This window comes from Ursus americanus, chromosome X (assembly GCF_024610735.1).
Source record: "Ursus americanus isolate L20-20 chromosome X, mUrsAme1.1.p, whole genome shotgun sequence".
Lineage (NCBI taxonomy): Eukaryota > Metazoa > Chordata > Mammalia > Carnivora > Ursidae > Ursus > Ursus americanus.
Window position 1 is genome coordinate 116,014,204 of NC_142164.1, and position 25,770 is coordinate 116,039,973.

The 25,770-nt window shown below is 47.8% G+C and overlaps 2 protein-coding genes across 6 annotated transcripts in view; both read right to left on the reverse strand.

The window, feature by feature from the left end:
* Positions 1-7,309: 7,309 nt before the first annotated feature.
* On the reverse strand, positions 7,310-20,068 carry CLDN34 (claudin 34). Of its 3 annotated transcripts, none has more exons than XM_045813676.2 (2): positions 11,343-20,068; positions 7,310-8,666 (listed from the first exon to the last, which is right to left on the reverse strand). In XM_045813676.2, exon 2 carries the CDS (start codon positions 8,643-8,645, stop codon positions 8,001-8,003), a length of 645 nt encoding a protein of 214 aa, XP_045669632.1. In that variant the 5' UTR covers positions 8,646-8,666; positions 11,343-20,068; the 3' UTR covers positions 7,310-8,000. The 3 variants fall into 3 exon arrangements, with proteins under 3 accessions (XP_045669632.1, XP_087715896.1, XP_087715895.1); XM_087859770.1 differs by having other exon boundaries at positions 10,889-20,068; XM_087859769.1 differs by having other exon boundaries at positions 7,310-20,068.
* A 78-nt stretch (positions 20,069-20,146) lies between these two features.
* The window catches only part of SHROOM2 (shroom family member 2), a 136,369-nt gene continuing 130,745 nt past the window's right edge, over positions 20,147-25,770 (reverse strand). For all 3 annotated transcript variants that reach the window (XM_045813650.2, XM_045813652.2, XM_045813649.2), the window contains one exon: positions 20,147-22,917. In XM_045813650.2, coding sequence (XP_045669606.2) covers positions 22,651-22,917 — 267 coding nt within the window. In that variant the 3' untranslated portion in view covers positions 20,147-22,650. The remainder of the gene's footprint in view (positions 22,918-25,770) is intronic.

The window sequence follows — 25,770 nt, forward strand, 5'->3', positions numbered from 1 at the left end:
TGGCATCTGTCTGGCTCCTGGTTACCTTGGAAGGATCTCTGTGGGGTAGAAAGAATGAAAGAAGTAACACCAGCCCCCACAGCATCCTCTAGCCCCAACTGCAAATACACAGGAATCATTCTCTTTGCTTATTCCTGTAAAAAAATCATCTTTCCAAAAGGTACTTCAGAAGGTCTTGAAGCTCATTTGTTTCCTTTTCGCGATCTCCTCGTCTTTTGTATCTAAAGCCTTCGTGACCCATTGGCCTGCTGTCTGCTGCGATTGCAGGCAGCAGAAGGCCACCACCTCGTTTCCACCAAAGCCAACTCAGTCACTTCCCTCTGTGACCAATAGGTGGCAGATGCACCACTATCCCCATGGTCACCGGCTCTTCAGAGGAGAGAGCATTCGAGCAACCCTTCCTCAAAAGCATGTCTTCCACAAGCTTCCATTTCCCAAGTAACCCATGGTTTCGATGCACTTAAATTACACAAATCCACTTTCAAAGCACCTATATGCAAAGTGGGCCTTAATCGGACCCATTTTAGGGAGCGATTTCATTGGGGGAAACATGACGTTTACCTAGGAACCACTTTACAAGCCATTCTTGCAGTTGCATGGAGAATACGTGGGACTCAGTCCAAGGCCAGCCCCGAAGGTCTGAATGGGACTCAGACTTGCCACCCAGTTCCTTTCAAAGACTTGGCAAGAAAGCCGGGAACTCTTTAACTAAATGCAAAAGGGTGTGAGTTCCTCCTAGTTCCCAGTGTTCGGGGGCTAGGGGCATTATGCAAATAACGGTCCGCAGAGAAAGGAGACTTACTAAGGAATGCTGTTAAAATTTTACAGAATCTCCACCAGAGAGGAAGCCTCTGTTGCCGCAAATCCATACAAAGCCTGAAGGCAAGTGTGCGTTGAACGTTCTAACAGAGCCCCCTGCCCACTTGCGTCCACAGGCAACATTTTTGGAACATGTATTGAAGAGCTGATAGACTTATGTCACAGTGGGAAAAATTTTTCGAACACTATGCTCTCGAAGACTTAAATAAATATTCTTTAAAAAGAAGGACGTTTGGTGCCAGTCCTTTGAATTCTCTCCGGTGAACTCAGTATGACCCTCCGTCTGTCGCTCTAGATTAAAGCGGGTATGTCTAATTTTTAACCATTATTCCCCTCTCTTTTCAGTCATCTATTTAGTTTCATTGAGGCCTTTTAAACATCCGAAGAGCTTTGTGACGTGAGAGCAATCGAGCTGCACGAGCACCGGGAGCCTGAAGGCTCTCGGTTAAACGTTTTGGTGGCACCTCTCGTGTGAAAGACGCTTAAGCTCCTGAGCCACCCAGGTGCTCCCGTCTTAGATAACTTTAAAGTTTTTGGTTTATTTTCCAGTATTTTCTTTCGCAAATATGGATGTTGTAGATTCGGACTTATTCCATCTTTTTCAAAATGCAACCAGAATAGGTCTATGTCATCTGGTGTGTTTCTGTACCGCCGGCTTCTTCACTGGACAGTAACTCCCCGCCGATGGCTTTCTCGGCGCGCGGAGATCTTTCTCGGCGCGCGGAGATCTTTCTCGCTGTGCTCCGGCTGCACAGCGTGCCAGTGCGCGGCGATAGCCTAGTGTATTCGGCCGCTTAGGTGTCTATGCAGGTAGGTACATACGTATTATAACTTTGTGCCTACATCTTTTTGTATTTTTGCCAGGGTCTCTTTGGGATAGATTCCTAGGACTCAATACAGACAAGATCTTACACTTTGCATTCCCGTGAGCGATCTGTGAGAACGGCCGCTTCCTCGTAGCCTCGTCAAAACCAAAACCAGAACCAAAAACGCAACTCTGTAAAACTTCTGAATTTTTCTTCCATATGCGAGGTGACAAATGATATCTCCAAATCGTTTTCAAAGTGTATTTCTCTTGTGAGGATGAGCATTTTTTCAAATGCTTTAAGACTACTTTTCATCTCTTCAGTGATATGTCGGTTACCTGCAGCTGTGTGGTAAGTTACCCCGAAACTTAGGGGCTTCGAGCAACGCACATTGATGACCTTACAGCTTCGGTGAACCAGTAGTTTGAGAACAACTTGGCTAGATCCTCTGCTTTGTGGCCCGTCACAGAGCTGCGACCATCACGCCGACCAGGCCGTTGCTCTCATCGGAAGGCTCATGGCTTGCTTACGCTGCCGTTGGCCGGATTCATTACGGGCTCCTCGTAAGCTCTTGGCCTTCGTCTTCAGGTCCTTGCCAGACAGGCCTCTCAGTACAGCTGCTCAAAACATGGCCGCCGACTTCATCAGAGCAAAGAAGGGAGCGGGCAAGAGAGAGTGCCGGCAGGACGCAAGTCATGGTTTGTTGTTACAAGCTAATCCTGGAAGTCACGATCCCATCGCTTTTGCCATTGTCCATTCATTGGAAGTTGCTGGGTCCAGCTCACCGTCAGGGGGAGAAGATCAAGGGCACAAATATGAGGAAGGTGGGAAATCCTTGGAGTCCGTCTCCCAGGCACCTACCACTAAGCTGCTCATGTTTCTAGCCCATTCTTCGACTGAGCTGTTGATATTCTTTTTTTTTTTTAAGATTTTATTTATTTATTCGACAGAGATAGAGACAGCCAGCAAGAGAGGGAACACAAGCAGGGGGAGTGGGAGAGGAAGAAGCAGGCTCATAGCGGAGGAGCCTGATGTGGGGCTCGATCCCACAACGCCGGGATCACGCCCTGAGCCGAAGGCAGACGCTTAACCGCTGTGCCACCCAGGCGCCCCTACAAACACCTTTCTTAATCCTTTCTTAATTTGTCCTTTATTTTTGAACTTTGCTTACTGCAGTTTTTGTTATGCAAATGGTTTTGGTAAAGTTCATATGTTGTCCAGTTATCAATCTTTTATGCTTCTGGTATTTGAGTCATAATTTAGGCATATTTTTTCCACCCCCATGTTTTTTTTTTTAAAGATTTTATTTATTTATTTATTTGACACAGGGAGACACCCAGCGAGAGAGGGAACACAAGCAGGGGGAGCGGGAGAGGAAGAAGCAGGCTCCCAGCAGAGAAGCCTGATGTGGGGCTCGATCCCAGATCCCCAGGATCACGCCCTGAGCCAAAGGCAGACGCTTAACGACTGTGCCACCCAGGCGCCCCTCCACCCCCATGTTCTAAAGGCATTTGTTCATTTTTTCTCTAATACTTTATTTTTACTATATTCATTTAGATTTTATCCTGATGTACAGTGTGAGATACTGGGCCAAATTTACCTTTTAAAAATGACTCCCCTTTTGTACCATACCACTTCATTAAAAATAAAAACCAAACCAAACCCTGGGGCACCTGGATGGCTCAGTCAGTGAAGCGTCTGCCTTCAGCTCAGGTCACGATCCCGGGGTCCTGAGATCGAGTCCTGCCAGTCGGCCTCCCTGCTTGGCGGGGAGCCTGCTTCTCTTTTCTTTCTCTCCCTCTGCCCCTCCCCCCATTCATGCGCGTGCTCTCTCTCTCTAAAATAAATAGATCTTTAAAAAAATATTGGTGGGTTTCCAATCTGGGAGGAAGAAATGTAATATGAAATTGCAGCTGAAGATTCTACAAGTTTGAATTGAAAAAAGTTGTCTAATATTTTTTTCCTCTTAAAAATTCACGTATCCTAGTTCTATCCATTAAAATACCTGAAGACAACCAAAGAATGAGCACCACTAGTGCCTAAATTGTTTGTTTCTAAATACCATCTCCAGGTCTCAGGATGGCCTGCGGGTTCCAGGTCTTGGGCCTGAAATGTACATGATGCACCTGGGTCACCTTGTTGAGGCACAGAAAAGCCTCGAAGACTAATGGGGACTGCTAGTGGGGTTTCTTCTGGGGGTGATGAAATGTTCTGTCAGCAGGTAAGTGGTGCTGGCTGCAGTTATGTGAATATACTAAAAACCACTCACTTGTACATGTGGTTTTTTATGGTATGTGAATTTTCCTTTGTTGTTAAAATGTTAAATAGGGGTGCCTGGGTGGCTCAGTAAGTTAAGCGGCTGCCTTTGGCTCAGGCCATGATCCCAGGGTCCTGGGATCGAGCCTCACGTTGGGCTCCCTGCTTGATGGCCAGCCTGCTTCTCCCTATCTACTGCTCGTGCTCTCTTGCGTGTGCTCTCTCAAATAAATAAAATCTTAAAAAAAATAAAATGTTCAAGTATTTTTAATAACAAAAATGGGATGGGAACCACCATCACGACCGCCATGCAGGCCACAGGAACCATGATTGACTGAGTCATTGGAAGTATCTTTCAATTGATGAGGATAGAGAATTAGCTAGTAACAAGTTTCATTAAATGCTGCGACTCTGAATTCCAGGAGGAGGGATATGGCTAATACTAGTGTGTACTGAGCGCACCGTCACAATACAGGTTTTAAACAGGCAAAACCTTGCGCGTATATAATGTCAATCTTAGAGAATTGGAAAATTACAAAAAAAATTCACTAACACATAGAACGGAGGATAGCTGAAGAACATGAAAAGAACACTGGATGGAAAAAGCAGATTTTTCAAGCAAAACACGTATGGAAGAAATAGTCCAGAATTCAGTGTTTTTGCCAAAGTATTCCAGCATCATCCAAACGGGCATGAGCCATTAAAGAGCTACATGCTCTGGGAAAAGACTTAGTATTCTTTTTTTTTTTTTTCAAACATACCGGAAAACATGCTGAAAGAGTTGAGATGAAAACAGTATCATGTCATGGACTTCAGCGAGCTCTCAGAGGTGGAAAAAGTTCAAATAGGCATGCATACGGATTGTAGGCGTGCACTCTATTGACAGGCTGGTGTCTCAAAATTCTCGAGACTACCATAGCGCCATGATCTTATTGCGTTTAGAATTTGCTTTGCTCCTGGGGCGCCTTGGGGGGGCTCAGTCAGTTAAGCGGCCCCTCTTGATTTTGGCTCAGGTCATGATCTTGGGGTCCTGGGACTGAGACCCAAATTGGGCTCCGGGCTCAGCAGGGAGTCTGCTTGAGATTCTCTCTCTCCCTCTTCCTGTGCCCTTCTCCCCACTCATGCACGCTCGCTAAGATAATCTTAAAAAAAAAAAAAAGAAAAAAGAATTTGCTTTGCTCCTGGATAGTGTCTCTGCAGAAAAATTCTTCCCTTTGAAATACCGACATGTTTTTCTAGTCATGTTTCTTGAGACAAAGAATGGACGAAGGTTTCAGTAATTTGATTTTATTAAAAATGCTTTTTATCTGGAGCGCTTGGAAGGCTCGGTTGGCTGCGCATCACTCTTGGTTTCGGCTCAGCTCCTGATCTCGGGGTTGTGGGATGGAGCCCTGCACTGAGCCCTGCACTAGGCTCTGAGCTCAGTGGGGACCCTGCTACTTATTTTGAAAATGCGATCCATGAGGAGGTTTCAAGAGATCTGTGAACTGAACAAAATTTTGTGTGTACGGAAATTATTCTGCAGAGAATTTCCACGAGGTTAAGAAGTAATTAGACACAGAGTAAATGAATATACTTGAATTTCAACATCTAACATTTGATGGATGTAGTTGTTAACTATTATTGATATGTACTTCCTCTACTATTTTCTTCTTTAGGAAAATCATTTTAATATAATGAACTTAATTGATAGACTTTTTGAGGTAAATACTAGGTTATGATTGTCTTGGATAAATTTTTTTTAATCTTAAAATAATCCTGATAGAGACATGTCAAAGGCCCTGTGGCTCCATTGCCAAAGATGGGACAGTTTGATCATAAAAGGAATAATGAATGCAACTGAGTGAAACACTTTGAATATATAGATACGCACATGTTACTATTAAAAACACTGATGAGACAACTAGGCAAATCTGAATATTGACTACGTATTTGAGTACATTAGGAAATTATTAACTTTTCTTGGTGTGATAATGACAATGTGGTTAAGAAAAAGGAGTCCTTGGGCGCCTGGCCGGCTCAGGGGGTGAAGCATCTGTTTTCGGCTCAGGTCATGGTCTCAGGATCCTGGGATCGAGCCCCGCATCGGGCTCCCTGCTCAGCGGCGAGTCTGCTTCTGCCTCCGCCCTTCACCCTGCTCGTGCTCTCGCTCACTCTCTCTCAAATAAATAAAATCTTAAAAAAAAAGAGAAAAAGGCGTCCTTATCTTTTAGAGATGTGTATCGACGTATTTATGAATAAAATAATATACTGCCAGGGATTTATTACAAAACAATCCAAGGCTGGAGTTGGTGAGAGTCAGTGAGGATAGGGATGAAATACTCTTGGGCACATAATGAGGATTTTTGAAGCTGAGATAATCATCTACTTTTGAATGCACCGGAAAATTTCCATAATAAAAACATGGAAACAATCTCATTAGGTCTTGACAAGAAAAAAGACAAAAATGAAAACTGATAGTGAAAATAATTTAAAAAACACATTGGTCAACACCAAGATAATTAACGCATTCTTCCTCCTTCCTCTAGAAATTTAACAATTAAAGGGGAAAAATGAAGCATTTACTTTGCCTTTTGTGTATAAGCTGAATTTTAGAGAACCCAAGTGTCCATACTTGATGAGGCAAAGTTCTTTACAAAAGCATCCCAGCTAATAAATCTGACAAGAATGTGCACATTAGAAAGTCGCCACTCGTCATCCTTAGTGCAGTTGATTCGCACAAGGACCACCAAATGGTGGAAGGTTGATGACGTTTACAACAGGGGTCGGGTTTTCCCCTCTGGATCCACGCATCCATCTCAGCACCGCTAACGAGGTAACTGACTATCTGCCGCCCGCTCTAACGCGCTCGGCACCAGCACAGGGCATTGCCTTTGAAATACGCTTCCACCAAGAGCTGACCTGAAATCTAATCAAGCCTCGAGATGGAACAAGTTTAATGGTAGGACAATCGACCCACTTTCCTCAGCAAATTAAAATTATTAAAAAGAAAAAAAAAAGGCAGGGATGCCCAGCTGGTTCAGTCGGTGGAACACGAGACTCTTGATCTCAGGGTTGTGAGTTTGAGCCCCACGTTGGGTGTACAGATTAAAAATTAAATCTTCAAAAAGAAAGGCAGAGAGGGTGCGATAAGGGAAGTACTTTAAGATTTAAGAGACAGAGTGGGCATCTTGTGTGGAAAAAATAAAATCGTAGAATTATTTTTGAGGCATTTAAAAATTCTTTTTTTTTTAAAGATTTTATTTATTTATTTGACAGAGATAGAGACAGCCAGCGAGAGAGGGAACACAAGCAGGGGGAGTGGGAGAGGAAGAAGCAGGCTCATAGCGGAGGAGCCTGACGTGGGGCTCGATCCCACAACGCTGGGATCACGCCCTGAGCAGAAGGCAGACGCTTAACCGCTGTGCCACCCAGGCGCCCCGGCATTTAAAAATTCTGATAAGCATTTGATAACAAGGAATAATTGTTAAATTTTTTAAGGTATAATACGGCTATGCAAAGAAACCTCCATTTTTTAGAAAATAATATTGAAGTATGTAAGGATGAAGGGACATGATACCTGGGGTTTGCTTTAAAATTCTTTGGGGAAAAAAACAGATTAAAAGCAAGGAGATATAAAGCTAATTTGACAGAATCTTGATAATTGATGAGTCTGATAACGAGTGTGGGGTAAGTCCTTCTATTATTCTACTTCTGCATATTTTGGAGAATTTTGTATGATAGGGCAATGTTATCACCATACCACAGGAAATAAAGTTGGTTGTTTTTGGCAGAAGTTTAAGAGGAAAATGTGAGAATCACAGAAAATCTCATTTCCACACACTAGGTTTACAGTATTGACTATTTATTCAACAATAATTAAAATACAGATCCAATAAGACCAACTGGCAGGTGAGGAAGATTTTTTTTTTAATGGAATTTCTTCAATTCAATCAATGAACTGTGAATCAATGAAACAAAGACACAGAAGGCAAAGTAAGGAAATAGTTGGCCACCTTCTGCCCAAAACTACTTTTGCCATGGTCTTGAATCTTTGGAAATATATGACAGAACATTTTGCTAAAACTTCTCATAAACTCTTGGTCATCCTGGATTCTCAAAGCCAACGCAACTAGAATTTTACATGTCTGTTTCAGGGTGCACTCGGCTAACCGTGGGGAATTTGCAAGAGAGGAACAGCAAGCCACTCAACACCATCATGAAGGCAGCCAGACATGCCACCAGAAGGGCACTGCCTATCTCCTGAGTACTCGGCTTGAGGGGTAGAGAGACAGAAGGGAGGAAGATAATACCCTCTCCGTTCATCACGGAGTGGTGATTCCACACCACAGCGATCGAGATACAGATGCCGGAAGCCAGGTTCAGAATTCCGGAAGCAACAAATGGATTGAAGGTGGCACTCTTCTGAAGAATTCCCACGTACACATTCCTAAGTGCAAAGATGACGGATGCTCTCCCCAAAAGGCCTAGAACGCTGGCGACCAGCTGGAGATTTTGAGAAATACGAATATCAAGAGGGAGGTAAGTATCACGGTAGCCGTATTGGTAACAAAACGTGGCTCCGCTATAGTCCCCGACACGGTGGTAAATGCAGACTTTCCACAACCCCACGCACACGAGGCTAGAGGGGAAGATAGAGGTGTTGTCCATGTACCACAGTCGCCACTCCACGAGGCCCATGGACGTGATGGTGAGGATCCACCCCACGGTGGCAACAGCAAAGCCTGTCATCTGGCAGTTGGCGTTACTGATGAGCAGAAGCATGGAGGCCGCGCATGCGGGGAACTGCAAACAAACACAGAGCATCGTGAGCGCGGGCCCTGGGACTCAGAACCACCCCCGTGTATGTGACAGTGGACAAATGTGACGTTCACGCTCTGCGGGCGGGAACACACAGCGAGCACATTCCATGAAAGGCCGTTTGGCGCTATTCATCGAAAGTCTTAAAACGCACCGACTTTCAGACATACAGTTCCATTTCTGGGCCTTCATCCAAAGAAATCATTAAGACCGGCCACAAATACTTAGTCATAAAGTGGTCATCACGGCATTGTTCGTAACACTGAAAAACGAGACACATGTTCACGTCCAACAATTGAGCTTGGTTAAATAATTCAGGCTGTATCTGCACAGTGAAACTATGTGTCAACATTCAATATATAGCTGGAATCGAGCAAGGTATAATATTTTGTTTGACTCTGTTCACTTGCATAATGTTTCAAGTGTCATCCATGTCGTACCATGCATGATGAGTTTGTTCTTTTTGTTGCTGGGTCCTACTCGATTGCAGGGATAGGCCGCAGTTTTAAGTGTTTGGACATTGGGATTGGTTCCAAGTTTGGGCTCCTATGAATAGGGCTGCTCTAAACATTTTTTTTTTTAAAGATTTTATTTATTTATTCGACAGAGATAGCCAACGAGAGAGGGAACACAAGCAGGGGGAGTGTGAGAAGAAGAAGCAGGCTCATAGCGGAGGAGCCTGATGTGGGGCTCGATCCCAGAACGCCGGGATCACGCCCAGAGCCGAAGGCAGACGCTTAACCGCTGTGCCACCCAGGCGCCCCTAAACATTTTTATGTACTATTTTGTATGGACACACGTTCTCCTTTCTCTTGGGTAGAGTGGGGCTAGTGGGGCAAACGGTAAGTGTATGTCGAACTTTTTAGAAAGTGCTAAACCATTACTCCAGTGGCCCCAATGGAGTGCACTCCCACCAGCTTTGCATGAAGGTTCCAGTTTCTCCATCTCCTTTCCAACAGTTGATATGTTTTGTCTGATTACATCCATTCTATTTGCCATTAAAACATAATATAACCAAAAGGAAGATGTCCCCAATGTATCAAGTACAAACAGTAAGTTACAAAATAGTACCTATAACATAATCGTGGATATAAGTTGAATCAGAAGTCTCTACGCTAGGTTAGTAAGAGACATTTTTTTTTTTTAAAGATTTTATTTATTTATTCGACAGGATAGAGACAGCCAGCGAGAGAGGGAACACAAGCAGGGGGAGTGGGAGAGGAAGAAGCAGGCTCATAGCGGAGGAGCCTGATGTGGGGCTCGATCCCGTAACGCCGGGATCATGCCCTGAGCCGAAGGCAGACGCTTAACCGCTGTGCCACCCAGGCGCCCCAGTAAGAGACATTTTTAACGGGGTTAGAGGGATTAGGAGTTTTTAAAGCTATTTGTATTGTGAAGAATTGCATATATATCTATATATAAAACACACAAAAAACCCTAAGTGTACAGCTCAATGAACTGTCACAGGGCAAAGAACCACACAGACACCACTTGGTTTAAGATATAGAACATGATCACTTCCTTGTCTTTATCTTTTTTCACCTCGGCATGCAGCCCCAAGCATCTTGGTTCAATTCTGCCTGTTTTTCAAAACAGACGTCAGGCAGTAGGCATTCCTCTGTGACCGGCCGCTTTCCCTCAACACTGTTTATGACTTTGGATTGTGATTTTTTAAATGATGTCTGGCTGTTCAAGACTTCTAGAAGGTATTTCTGTCACGAGCATGATTTTTAGAAACACAAAGACTTCATTAAAGCTACGACGCCGTGGAGGACGATTTAGATCCGGTGCGTAACTACAAGGTAGGAGGGGCCGGTCATTCACTCGCCGCAAGACTGAGCAGAACTACAAGCAGAGGATGTTGTCATGCGGGAAAACGTCCATGGTGGGCTGAATTTAAAACACAGATAATAAAACTGCAAGTTTGTAGTGATCTTATGTTTGCCCACCTTAAAATAAGCTGGAAAAATGCAAAACAGGATGCCTCTGACTGCTGGGGTTACTCGTGATTTTTTTTTTTTTTCATGTTTTGAGATAAAAGTCTATTAGTTTTTCCACTGGGGAAAAATGCGGGCGTGCACAGGGATACAAGCACAAACACGAATAAAGCATAAGGCAGGAGCAGGCGTGGAAGCCAGTTCATGGAGCGCGTCGAGGGGGCTGGACTTGACTGTGGGCGCGTCCCACACTGGGATGTACGGACTTACCATTCACGCGCGGCTTGCATGACAGAAGGAGCTGTGCACTTGCAAGGAAAGCTCTTCGAAATACCTCGCTAAGGGAAAACGCACATTGCAGAAGCATGTGTCTAGAGACGGCCCCACTGGGGCGCCTAGGGGTGCAGTCAGTTGGGTGTCCGACTCTTGGTTTTGGCTGGGGTTGTGATCTCAGGGTCGTGAGATCGAGCCCCGCATGAGGGTCCATCGTCAGCGTGGAGTCTGCTTGGATTCTCTCTCCCTCTCCCTCTGCACCTCCTCTCCCCCCAACCCGCCTGTGCTCGCTCTCTAAAAAAACAAAGAAATGGCTTCATTTCAGTGAAAATTAGGGCAAACATGTAATACGTGTTTATATACGTATAAACACAAAATATACAAATATATAAAACACGTTTGCACATGAACAGACAATTTCTGAGTGCAGGAAATGCTTAACAGTTGTTACCTCTGGGAAGCAGGACTTTCCCTCCGTGCCAGCATCTTCTCTTCCACGGTTTAATTTTTTGCCAGAAACATGTGATGCTCTTAAAAGGTAAATGATTAGTGAATCGAGAAGGGGGAGAAGCAGGACAGAGACAGGTCACGACGCCTCTGAGGGGGGTGAGTGGCGCCTGGCCCTGGGCTGAGCCGGACCTCGGGGAGCAGGGCGAAGGTGGGAAGGCCATCGGAGGGCTTCGTGGGTAGCAGCCCAGGCCCCCGCGGCTCTTCCAAGCCCCGAGCTCTGTGCCACGTCGGCAGTTCCTAAACTTCTTGGTCTCAGGACCAAAAAGGTCTCCGCCCTTTGCACTTAGAAACGGTGGAGGGAGGCAATTACTGGGTCATGGAGTTTCACCTTGGGAAGCTGAAGAGATTTCTGGAGACAGATACTGGAGGGAGGTGGCGGTAGCAAACAAGAAGCTACTTAACGCCACTGAACTGTGTACCCTTGAGAATGGTTCAAATTGTCAATAATGTGACGTGTATTTTCCTGCAATAGCAAACACAAAAAAAGTACTGATGACCCCAAAGAGGTTGTGTTCACAGTTTGCACCCACTGGTATTTACCATATTAGGGATTAAAAGGGAGAAATTTAAAACTACTTATTAATTCACGTAATAAACATTATATATTAAAGTTTTTTTTTAAGATTTTATTTATTTATTTGACAGAGATAGAGACAGCCAGCGAGAGAGGGAACACAAGCAGGGGGAGTGGGAGAGGCAGAAGCAGGCTCCTAGCAGAGAAGCCTGATGTGGGGCTCGATCCCATAACGCCAGGATCACGCCCTGAGCCGAAGGCAGACGCTTAACCGCTGTGCCACCCAGGCGCCCCATTAAAGATTTTTATGAAAAGTGACTGTGGGTAGTAAGGAGGGCACGTATTGCATGGAGCACTGGGTGTGACAAGCAAACAATGAATCCTGGAACATGACATCAAAAACTAAGGATGTACTGTATGGTCACTAACATAATAAAAAACTTTAAAAAAAGAAAAGTGACTGTATTTTCCAAACAAACAGAATTTAGAGGATATTGCTTTTAGCAATCTGCAAATTGTGTATAAATGACACATTAAGCTCTAAAAATGGAAGGGAAGATGCAAACTGTGAGCAGGAGCATGGTTAGGCTAAGCTGGACACAGTGCAAATACCCATCTGCAGTAGAACGGACAGAGAAACTGTGGGTTAGTCATACCATGGAACACTACCCACCTTGCACAAATGGGTTTGAGAGCAACCGTGGTGTTTAAGTACTTACTGACATACTGTCTTCAGCTGGGCATAAACAGTGTCTCACTTACTCATAATTCACTTAGCGGAATGCTGGTACCCAGTGGGCATGTGAAGTTTGTGGAGTGCACCAAATGTGTGCCTGGAGGCCTCCGCCAGAACTCCGTCTCAAACCTGAATTCATCTGTAGGATGGAGACCCCGCCCAGCGCTGATGGCCTGTTGAGTCAGAAACTCCTAACAGAACCCTTGGAGTCTCTGTAACCCATGCCATGAGGTCAAGAGGAACGTGACTACATCCTTGCTCTCACGTAAATGTTACAAAGCTCCATGACCTAAAGGGAAAAGTGGAGACACTGACCGGTTTGTCTTGAGCTGCAGAGGAGATTCTCGCCACTGCTCTGGGGTCACCTGCCGCAGACGCTTGGTATCCCCTTTGTCATCGGGCAGCTGGCACCTTCTCTCCTAATGGACCACTTCCAACCCACCATTGGATGAGACCACTGGGACTCTGAAGGCTGCTGCTACCATAGTCTGGCTCTCACCTCATCAAGGTCCTCTGGCTCCACTTACGTACCACTGACAAACCTACACAGGCACTTAGCCGACATTTAAAAACCTTTAAAGAGAATTTTGGAAAAATGGGTCCATTGTGACACGGGAGCTAAGTGGAAAGGATCGTCATTTTATGGTTTGTCTCCTGTTTGCTAAAAGGCAGGCCCCCCTAAGAGAATCATAAAAGCCTGCTGTCCTCCTCAGGAGGTACCCCCTATTCCCTGCCCACCCCCCCAGCCCCCAGTTCTCTGTGTTTGTACACTTGCCTCTTCTGGGTAGCTCCCATAAACAGAGTCCTACCACATGTGGCCTTTGTGTCTGGCTTCCTCTAAGCATCATGCTTTGGGGGTTCATCCGTAGATGTATCGGTACTTCGCTCTTTTCATGGCCCAGTAATAGTCCCCCGTAGAGCTATAGTGCCATTTATTTAGCAGGCTGTTTCCCCTTTGGGCTATTATGAATGATGCTGCATGAACATGAATGTGTAAGTCTCTGTATCGATATGTTTTCACTTCTCTTGGGTACATACCTAGGAGTGGAATTGCTGGGTCACAAGGTAACTCCATGTCTAACATTTTGAGGGACCACCAAATTTTCTCTTAAGTGGCTGTGCCATTTGAGAACTCCCACCAGCAATGTATAAGGGCTCTAATTCCTCCACCTCCTTGTAACACTTGTTATTGCCTGTTTGGGTTTGATGACTGTGTCTATGGAATCACTATGTGTGTTTAGTGTAAAGGGCCCTTAGGAACAAGGGGTACTTTAAGACTCAGCTTAACTGTAGTTTTCTGGCCTCAGGAAGTTTAAAACACAAATAGTCTTACCAGATTCTGGCTCCTAAGCTGAATATAATTTCCATCCTTTGAATTTAACACAGCTTTGTGAACTCTGAAATGCTTTCTCCAAGATGGGAAACCTTTCAATGGAGTGTTCTAGTAGGAGCTAGTTTTCATTAACATTTGCAACGTGTATCTCACACTCTGCCTGAGTTCTGATGGGTCTTTGGTTCGGACTGGAAAGTCTCTATTTCTAAGGGTGGGACGATGGCATGTCCCAGAGACAGATTTTTTTTCCACCAGGCAAGGAGACCAAATTTGAGGGCCAAATTTGTCGGGTAATTGGAGAATATGAAAGAGGAATGGGGAAGCACGTGGTGAGGACATCTGCAGAGAAACAGTTTCAGGAGAGGTGGGCCTTGTGAGTGAGAAAGATGGACTTGAAACAGGGCAATGAAATACCAACAAAATAAACAGGAGTCACCCAAGAACCCCCAGGGAGACTGTCTCACGGCCATGTGACTACGGCACCATAGCACAACGCTGCGGAACGGAGAGAGAACCGAAGAGGTTCTAAGTGGGATGAGGTGGCCCTGAGGGGAGGGGTGCTGTGGTCTGTGCTGGTCAGCCCCTTCCACCTTCCTTAGTCTTCACTGGTGGGTGGCGCGATGTGGTACCTCTCGGATCCGTGTCAGAAGAGACCAGGAATGGGCATCCAAATGGGAAAGCAAGGAACAGCAAATTAATCTTTGAGAGTGAGCGAAACAAACACTTCTGTGGTCAAGGAGTCAAACCACACAGAGGGAGGACAGGAAACACAACAAAAAGTCAAAGAATTAAACGTGCAATTACCCCAGGATCCAGCAGTCCCAGCTCTTGGTATATACCCAACGGAAGAGAAAGCAGACACCTGCCCCCACGTCCCCCCTCCCCAAGTTCACAGTAGTATCCTTCACAACAGGCAAGGGGTGGAAACCCAAACGTCTATCCATGGATGAAGGGACAGACGAAGTGGGGTCTCTACACACAACAGGATGTTTATCAGCCTTAACGAGGGAGGACATTCTGACACGTGCTCCAACACGCACGAGCCCTGAAGACATGAGAGTGAAATAAGCCAGGCCCCAAGAGACAAACAGGGCGTCTCGGTGCCTACGCAGTGCCAAGAACAGTCAGAGTCCTAGACACAGAGAGCAGGAAAGACGCTGCCAGGGGCTGGGGGACGGAGGAATGTGGCAGCGGGCGTTCGACGGGGACAGGGCTTGTGTTTGGGAAGAGGCAAACGTCCCGGACACGGATGGTGGTGGTGGCCGAACAACACTGTCCATTGAACCGTACACTTCAGGTGTGGTAAAATGACCGATCCCGGATCCTACTTTACCGCAGTCCCACACATGGCAAAGAAGGGTCATACCTCTACTAAGCAGTGCCGCGGTCTCCGAGGAAACGAAGGTCTGGGGAAGAGGGCGACCGGCCACCGGGCCCGACGTGCAGAAGGCCATGCAGCTCCTCTAAGGGAACCCTCCTTGCTTCTTCATGGCCGCTCCTCAGAAGGGCGGACTGGAGATCTGAGCCACCGCTCGGTCAGCCTGCGCTTTTAACGCTCTCTCCCCAGCCTTCCGCTGCCCCTACGTTCTGCCACGCATTGTCCTCACCTTCCAAGTTCTCGGTTACTGGGTGCCCGGGGGTGCCCGGGGGGCTTGGTCGGTTAGATGGCTGACTCTTGATTGCAGCTCGGGTCTTGGTCTCCGGGTCGTGAGTTCGGGCCCACGTTGGGCTCCACGTGAGCCCCACTTAAAAAAGAATAAGATGAAACAAAAATAAAAAAGTAAAACAAACAAACCCACCCCTTGGTTGCTAGGCCCTAAACACGAGGACACCATCTGTTCTTTCCTTGTTCAGCACACTTCTCTGGTTTCTTTTCTTCAGCATGTATCCTCTCCTTCGGGTTTTTGGGGTGGGGGGTGGGTGATGTTTACTAATGGGCCATCAGAGTCTGCTTTTAAGATATATCTGAGTCACACCTGTCTCCTATACTCACTTCCTCTCTTGTCCTCCAGACAGGGCATCTAACCCACAACATCAGGAAGGAAGGACTTTTTTAAAAAAAGCTATGGCCACGTGTGCAGGCAGGTTTTAGCAGAAGTGGGACCCAAGAGGGCGAGACTGAGCTGGGAGAGACCACGGGCAGCTAACACACTAGGGAAGATACCCTTAATTCGTGGGAAAGGGCCTCCTTCTGGCCAGGCTTGGATTACGGGCCTGCTGACACATGATACACACGGGTAAGACAGTAAGGAATATGCGTAATAATTCCTAATCCGTGAGAAACTGACCTAAGATGGGGAACAGCTTCAAGCGGGGCTTTTGTAGACACGAGACTATGGGAAAGTCACATAATGTCAGCTAACCAGCACTTTGGACTAGATTTTACACCGAAGTCCAAATTCCTCCAGAATTGCTTAGTGTTTCCACGATAAGGAATTTATCCCAAGAAAATGAGCAGAGATACGTACAAAGATGTAAGAGAAACACACACCCTTTATAACCGAGGTTACAACTGGGGACAAACAGGAAAAAGCCCATTTAGAAAGTATGTTTGGTGAAAACCATTCTATATCCTTATAGTGCGATATTACACAGCAACTCAACACTATGTTGATAAATAGCTAAGGGGAAAGTTGCCAACATTTTTTTAAAAAGATTTTACTTATGTATTTGAGAGACAGAGAGAGCATGAGCAGGGGGAAGGGCAGAGGGAGAAGCAGAGTTCCTGCTGAGCAGGGAGCCCGACTCAGGACTCGATCCCAGCACCCCGGGATCATGACCTGAGCGGAAGGCAGACGCTTAAGGGACTGAGCCACCCAGGCACAGCACCCCTCAACATTGTTGAATAAAAAAATTTCCAAAACGTGATTAGTATAATCCTGTTTCTTAGGGAAAAAAAAAAAAAAGGAAAGGGGAGAGAGAGAAGGAGGGAAGGAGATATGTGAATATATTACCTCCCGAGGCAAGAGGTCTCTGAGGGCTTGAGCACCTTGATCTGCTCAGGAAGGAAGACAGCCATTCTTGGCATGAAAGGGGATAGAGCATGCGAAGAACGTCCTCGACCTGCAGGGCTCCTGAGGAAAAACAAAGAGGAAATCTCACAGCACTCAGCGATCCACGCCGCATGCCCTGTTTTACTCACTTGCTCTTTCAGTACCTGTGTATACATTAAGCGCTCACTTATACCAGGCACTCAGCGGACAAGCACAAATATACACAGTTCCGGGAGCCTGGGTGGCTCAGTTGGTGAAGCGCCTGCCTTCCGCTCAGGTCGTGATCCCGGGGTCCTGGGATCGAGCCCCACGTCGGGCTCTCTGCTCGGCGGGGAGCCTGCTTCTCTCTCTCCTTCTCCCTGTGGCTCCCCCTGCTTGTGCTCTGTCAAATAAATAAATAAATAAAATCTTTAAAAAACAAAATATACACAGTTCCCCACCTTGAGTTTGAGGGCTCAAGATTGAGTGTTACGGAAACTTAAACCGGAGAAAGCAGAACAGGTACTGGGGTCAGAGACACACGCAAACACGGGCCGCGGCAGGCAGCGTGGACTCGTCCGCTGGATCCTGGTCCCGACAACACACCAGAACTCCGCTGCACGGCAGGTTCTCTCCCAAGAGCACAGGAGACGACTAGAGACACACGAGGAACGGGTCTTTGGAAGAGCAAAAGGAAAACCTTGAAAACTGAAAAAACATTTTTTAACCTTTCCATCCTGAAATAGTTTCAGACCTACAAAAAAGTTGCGAACGGCACCGACCTATCCAACCTCCGCCCAGACTTCCCGAATGGAAACGGCTTCCGTAGTGACGGTGTGACGCTCAGAAGCCAGAAGTCACCATCCACACACTACTACCATCTCGGGACCTTGTTCGAATGTCGCCAATCAGCCGGTAGACGTCCTTTCCCTGCCCCGGGACACGTCCTAGGGTCACACGCGTTTGCGTGCCAGGGTGCGTGTTTTGAGTCGCTCCTCTTTCATCACCTTGGCCCCCCCTTTAAGAAAACTGGTAAGGGGGCGCCTGGGTGGCGCAGTCGTTAAGCGTCTGCCTTCGGCTCAGGGCGTGATCCTGGCGTTCCAGGATCGAGTCCCATATCGGGCTCCTCTGCTGGGAGCCTGCTTCTTCCTCTCCCACTCCCCCTGCTGTGTTCCCTCTCTCCCTGGCTGTCTCTCTGTCTAATAAATAAATAAATAAATAAATCTTTAAAAAAAAAAAAAAGAAAAAACTGGTAAGGCTTGGCCTTGTTTTTAAAGAATTTCCCTCACTTTGGGTTAGGCTGATGTACTTCCAGCAAGAACACCTCGGAAAGCAAATCGTGTACTTCTTAGAGTGGGCTACAGATGACGTCTGTGTCTCCCTCGTGGTGCCGTCAGCTGCGTGAAGAGCCCCCGACGTGGTCTTCGCCAGGCTGGATAACGCTATGTGGCAGGCCTCGCCTTTGAATATGATGATCAGGTTTCAGCTAGCCCAGCTCTACGCTTTGGTGAAATCTGCCAACGACCCCGTCACTGCGCTGTTAAGTCTACCACCCCTTTCCTCTCTGCCTGCCTGTCTCAGGTGGCGCTGGGACGGCCACAAGCATTTGGGGCATTGGTGGAGAGGTAGGAGATTGGGACTATATAGCTTGGGTTTCATGGGATGTTTCTGTGGGTCACGTGACTCAAGATGCACCACATACAAGAACAAACAGACTGTGTGTTGCTTTTCTTCTTTTAACGAGAGATGAAGAAAACACGCTTCTAGAATGCCTGTCCCGTAGGGCACAGACCTGCAGCAGTACAGGAGACAGGTCTGAAAACGGAGTGAATGTCTGGTGTCCCTACCTCCCAGACTGTGTCTCAGGGTACCCAAGGTACAGCTCACCCTCAGGGAGTCTGATGGGACCACAGCGAAGACCACACTGTTAGCCGTGGGGTTCACCAGCCTGAACTCATACGTGCCCAGGGACAGAACCACGCACATCGTCACCAGCGGGTCATGGGACACGGCAGTGGGATCGCAGCCGAGCAGCACGGCGTCAACCCACGACCGCGTCTGAACTGTCCCCAGTTACACATCTCTCGACCATTTCAGAACTCAGACAAGACAAGCTGAAGTAGCCTGGTTAGAAGCCCGAAATAAAAACAAAATGTGTGGTATTCATCCAGTTTTATAAAAGTCTAACTTGTGGATTTTTCCCACTCTCAGTAAATATGCACTCTAATTTTGAATAATTTTTATTAAAGAGACCCTCCCCTTCCTGTCGAGCCTTCAGGCCCCGCCAACCTGCTGCAAAACAGAAACCTTTCTCATCGTCCCAAGCAAAAGGGATCCCCCCTCCCTGACGGCTCTGGCAGATTCGTTCAGGGAAGCCACTTCCTTCGAGGTCCAGATGGAATGAGGAACACACGAGAGCAGCCACTTACGCAGCACTTTCCTGAACCGGGTGTATGGCGTTGAAGCACAGAAATACCGCTTAGCTCGCCTGAGCTCCGCAACTCAGAGGCTCAGAGAGGCCAAGCGCCTTGCTCATGGCCATAAGGCTAGGGAGTGGCAGAGGTGGCCTTGCTCTGGGAACCTGGCATGTGGGTCCAGGATGCTTCAGTGTTTTTCCATATTAGCAGATGCTGGTGTGGGAGATAGAGCCCATCACTGGCCCCGATTCTTCACACCCTGTATCCACACTCTGCCACCTCCTCCCACCGGAGGGAGAGGTGGGACACATCCCACCACCTCTTTGAGTTCAGCTGTAGGACTCGCTTTGACAACGGAACGTTTGCAGGTGTGATATAATCAGGTAGGCGGGGAAATATCTTTGTGTCTCTGTTGGTTCTCTCATGCACCTGCCACGGACATCCCCAGGCCAGACTACTGGTCCCAGGAGGAAGATGACAGGCACAGGGAGCAGAGAGTATCACGATCTACAGATTCACGAGCTAAAGCGATATTTCACCGCACAATGAAGTTTCACAGTTGCTCGTTACACAGCCTAACTGTGGCAATGGCTGACTGATACAACCCGCGTCCCTGACTTTTTCGACTGCAAACTGATCAGCCCTGGCTAGACTGGCCTACAGTGACGCACAAAGAAATAATCACAATCCCACAACTGATCAGAATTTGACATACGGTGAGGATAGTCTGCTTATTTAAAGAAAGATATAACACAGGTAAGTCAAAGTCATGCTCCATTCACTCAAAGACACTATTTATTTTGCTAAAGTCAAGCAGGACGAGGTGTGGAGAGGTAAGTGGTACGTGTCGAGCATGAAATATGTACACATTTTCCACAGTGGAAGGCAGGATAAAAGCCACAGGCAATGCCCCTGACTGAAATCTCGCTATACAGAGCATTCCGGAGCTGAGCTGTGACAGAGGGGGGAGGAACTGGCCACCACCTAAGAATGCCGGAGGCAGAACATGAGCACCAGACTGCTGTTGTATGCAGTAATACAGCAATTTACAAAGTTACGTACACCGACTCACTGGAATCTTTGGGTCCCCGCTAACCGGACGTGTAAGAGGCAGACAGGGGAAGGGCACGGGACGGTAACGACGATGTGTGCTTTGCTGAAAGGGTAGGAGAGCGCTATATATTGCTATGTATAAGAGAATGTCCTCCAAAGACCTCAAAAGGCTGGATACAGACACGTAAATTCTATTATTCACATTTTACATATTTATCATTAAAATGATTCACAATACTGTATTTGAGGGGAAAGAATCACAGATAAAAGCTCTGTCTAAATTAAAAGCAAAATACACTCAACTTAGTATGGTTGTCCCCCTAGGGGAGAATGACGGAGGTCCGTGGACAGCCAGCTTCACCTTTTCTGAAGTGACCAGTTTTCACAGCAAAGGACTACACCAGAAGGGAAGGAGGACACTTCATTGGCAGAATGGGGATTTTTCAAGTCCGAAATAGCTTGATTCAAGAGGAATGACAATTTGTGAGAAGGCGTTTATCTTTTTGGCACAGGTGGGTTGCCAAAAAGAGTGCTTATTGCCTGCACTGCTGAAGCCTGCCAGTTTGGACCCCGCTGTGGGGGGGGGCACAGACACCCATGCTGTGGCTCAGGAGTCCAGCTCACCCCCTCTGGCTCAGGAACTATAGACACCGGTCGGTTAAGACATTCGCGTGCACGTGTGTTTTGGTAAGGCAACGGTCACTGCCAACAAAAGGATTGTCTTGCCACCTGTTGGAAAACTTTTACGGCAATACGGGGAAATGAGGATTCAAATGATCCCTCGGTCAAACCAACATCCGGTATCACCTCAACATGAAGTCGTCCCAGGGGCTCTCCTGCCATTTACCAGGCACTGAATCCGATGAGCGTTTGTGAACCAACACACCGGGGTTGCAACGACGCAGATAAAACCTACATTACAACCAAGCCATTGGTGGTTGAACATCTGTCCACGTGCCGATTTGCCACGCACACATACGTCCTCTTTGGTGAAGCGCCAACGTAAGTCTCTTGCCCACGTTCCAACTGGGCTGTTTGTTCTCTTACTGTGGAGTTCTGAAAGTTCTTTATAAGTTCTAGATATGGGTCCTTTGTCACATACGTGATTGGCAAATCTTCTCTCCCAGTCTGTGGCTTGTCCACTGGAAATGGACAGCATGACAGTGTTTTCTTAGTGAACAGACTCTTGTTAGAATCTTGCCATTTCCACCAATAAAAGGGGCACAGAACCTATAAACTTTGTGGCAGAAGATGAGTTTTGGGGGTTCCAGAGTCCATGGGACCTTTGAAAAACCAGAGGAAAGGTTCTGGCAAGTACGGCATGGTAGTGGGTTTAAAGAGGCAAAAAGACACAAGCAGCCAATTATCATTGACAAGCCTATGCAGACAGAGTTAAGTTTCTGGGGAAAAAGTAATTTCGGAAACCTGCTGTTGGTCTCAGGAAACGGATGTCTAGCAAGCACATCACGCTACTGGACATACTATGAACCGAGCAGGGAAACACCCCCTGAACCGTGACGTCAATACTAAAGCTACTCGTTTTGTGCGTGTGTTTTAAAGCATGCACGCTATTTCTCTAAGTGGTAATTTCAGAATGAGTGAACCCAACACGTAGGTTATTTGTTTCACAGCTGGTTTTTGACCACTCGGAAACGACTCACCTTTCCAAAATGTTAATAAATGAGCACACACATCATCGTGGTTTTTGCTGGGGGACAACAAAGGACGGACAAGGAACGGTCCATACCACCGGACGAACAGGGACAACACGTAGCAACCCATGCTTTGGATGAATCACAGGACAAGACGTGCGCCAGAGTTTCCCCTCTCATGCATCTTACAGACTCGCTCGGCTTGCTTCCCGAGCGGTTGCTTCCGGATGTGAAGATGGGAGGAAGGGCAGACCTACCCGTGAAAACGACCCCTTGCACGCACCACGTGACCGGAGCCCACCGTCTAGACTGCGCGAAGTCGCCGTCCACCGGAGCCCACCGCCACGTGTGCTAACTTGCAAAGGAGAAATGGCTAACAGTGAGACATTCAGCTCCGCATTCAAAAAGGAAACCAAAAAATTAAATAAACCATCGCAAACACACACGGAAGTTATTGTTCTCCTAACAGCCGTCTTGCTACGGGAGATAAATACAGGCTGGGGTTTCTACTTGCATCCTCAGGAACGGAGCTCCCACGGCCCGTTTCCGTCCTCCACCAGGGAGGGCCCCTCTTATTTGCCTCTCTCGGTCTGAAGGCTGTCGAACAAGCACTTCAGCTGCTCTTCGCCCAAGTGTATCTTATCTTCCAGCTCCCGCTGCTCGATGATGAGGGCGGACTTCATCTTCACGAAATGCTCATAGTCCGCCAGGCTGTCCTCGCTGAGGTAGCTGGCCAGGATGTCGAACACGATGCGCTCCCGGCGGTCCAGGTTCTCCTTCAGTTCCTTGGCGTCCTCGTGCTGTTGGACGAGCAGCCGCTGCTTCTCGAGCAGTGATTGCTGTGGGGAGAGAGAAACGAGCCCGCTGAGAAGCCGGGCTAGCACAGGGGCTCCGGCCAACAGCTCCATGATGCCAGAAGTCTGCGTGCGGAGACACCGAAGTCAGGCACCAGAGATCCGACGGCATCCGCACGGGAATATATGGGGGGGGGGGGGGGAAACGCACTCGCGGGCCGCAGCAGGCTCTGGCCCCAGCCTCCCATACACGCCCACGGGCTTGTCCCGCCTGCGCTCCTCCCACCGGCCTTGGCCTTGAATGGCTCAGACAAACAGCCGCGATGAGAGGCAAAGACAACCACAGAATTTAGGGAAGCTCAAGGGGTGTAAAGAACTGAGGGATCCCAGGTGAGTCAGAGGCCTGTCTGCGACAAGACTCTGGTAGTCGGCAAAAGGAACAAGATTCTAAAGAACTCCCAGAGTGCGATTCCTAAACCTGGCTGGCAGGAGGAAGAGCCTCCGGGCTATTTGCAGAAGAGCATGGGTGAGGGAGTGAGCACAGGCAGAAGAGACGCAGGGCTATGGGGCAGACTCCCTGGCTCCTCACAAAGGTCCTGCTCTGGGGGCACAGACAACCCCAGTCCCAAAACGCGGCACTCACGGTCCCTCTCTCGGCCTGCAAAGTACACCCCGAACTGTCCCTACCATCTCCAAGTTCCATGCAAACTATGCAAGGAAGACATGAACGCACGAAATGTCTTCCAGTGTCAGCTGGGGGAGGCCGGCGGTTCATCTCCTCGGTGCGATTTCCAGCTGGGCACCAGGACAGCCACTCCGTTACTCCGCCACTTTGCTGCGTGGCCACGAACAGTCACCAACAGCCATGCATGAGCATCTAGGACACGGCGTCCTTTGCCCACGCACGGGAAGAGCGCTGCTGGTATGCGGCTTTCCAGGAAGTACCGGACCACACCGCCATTCAGGGCATCCTGCCCACTCCTGTGGGACATCGCCACCTCCACGTCAAACTAACAGGGAGATTTCACGGGGGGGGGGGGGGGCAAGGCAAATTCGTGCCAATGTCCACTCGGGCTAGTACAATCAGTCGGGCTGACTGGTGACAGGAAGCTGCAGAGACCGGGGGGAGGACCTGACGTGTCTGCATCAACCCACACGTTCATTTTGTAACTGGAAAGATGGAGGGAGCCTTATAAAACTTCCCTCTGTGTCTTTTAACCGGTTACCATGTCCGTCTCTGAAAACCGTAGCTTCCCCGGGCTGCGGCTGCCTGACAGACTCCCCTCCAAAGGCAGCTATGTGGAGACTGGAGCACTGCACCATGGTTGGCCGTGGCAATGAGACACTGCATTTGGAGGGACCCCAGGGTGTAGTGAGGGTACCCATGTACGGTACCCACAGAGCCTGGTATCCAGAAGGACCATGGTCCTTAGTGTTCAGTCCTTCTGGCATCCCCTCAATTTTCTAAGATTTTATTTATTTATTTGTCCGAAAGAGAGAGAGAGCACAAGCAGGGGGAGCAGCAGACTCTCTGCTGAGCACGGAGCCCGATGTGGGGCTCGATCCCAGGACCCTGAGATCGTGACCTGAGCTGAAGGGAGCTGCTTCACCAACGGAGCCACCCAGGCGCCCGTATCATCCCAAAATTCTAAAGTGTCTGTTCCACACACAGAGGGAAAAATGGATTAAAGATGAGCTGAGCTGCAAAGACAATACTGTTTTTTCTCTTAAATCAATACTTGAAAATATTCCAATTAAGTATAAAGAAATCTCTTTCCTGTTCTTTTCCTCTTTTCAGATACTGCCGGCAAAGATGGGGAAAACAGCAACACGGAATCTACACCTCACCCAACGGCCCCAGTTATTTCTTAAATGCTTATATAGTACGTTCAAATGGTAGTCACTAACGACTTAGCCAAGCACAGAATTACAACGGTGTGAAAGCCACACTCTAGAAGATTTATGCGGCCGACCCCATTCTCACATGGAGTAAGGGAGAGGGGTGCCTCTTCTGCTCCCCTTTCAGAGAAGTTAAGGAGTCTTATTAATAATAAAAATGATCATTTGAGGGCCTACTCAAAGAATGAAACTCAATGTTCTGCTGATATTTGACCCAGAAAGGAAAGCCAACGAGGTAGATATTACTTCCTGTATTTTGCATGTGAAAAACCGAAACATAAATGCACTAAGAGACATGTTCCAAGCTGCACACCTCAAGAAAGGGACAAAGGGGGACGCCTGAGTGACTCAGCCGGGTAAGCATCTGCTTTCGGCTCTGGTCATGATCCTGGGGTCCTGGGATCGAGTCCTGCCTGCTTCTCCCTCTGCCTGCTGCTCCCCCGACCCCTGGTCGTGCTCTCTCTGACAAATAAATAAAATCTTCAAAAAAAAAAAAAAAAGAAAAAAGAAAGGGGGAAAAGGCGGACAAGTCGTTCGGCTCCTTCCAGACTGCTGTGTGCACTCCTGTTAAAAACAGCAACAACATCGAATTCCATGATCACTGAGTGCTTATTATCTGTCAGAGTAGCTGAGCACCCGGTTCACGTAGTCACGTGACCAAGACAATCTCCGAGGAGGAGACCGTTATTAGTAAGGATCACAGAATGGAGGAAAAGACGTCACAAAGAACCCCCGGTTCTTCCCGAACATCACAGCAGCCCTGCCACCCAATGACAGCGGTGCTCAAGGCCCCGAGCGCCCCGGCAGCACCTGTTTGTGTCGGTTCGATGGAAGGAGATGGCGAGCCTGGACGGGCTGCCCAGCAGCTGTGTGAAGCTTCACCGCGTGAACTCACAACACACTGAGCACGACCTGCCCGTGGGCCCCCCGATGTCTAGCCCAGACACGCTGTACCTACCCCATCACCAGATGGGCCCCCTGATGTCCAGCCCAGACACA

Coding starts and splice junctions, on each gene's coding strand:
- CLDN34 (XM_087859769.1), bottom strand. CDS start 8,687: ATGCTCTGTGTTTGTTTGCAGTTCCCCGCATGCGCGGCCTCCATGCTT.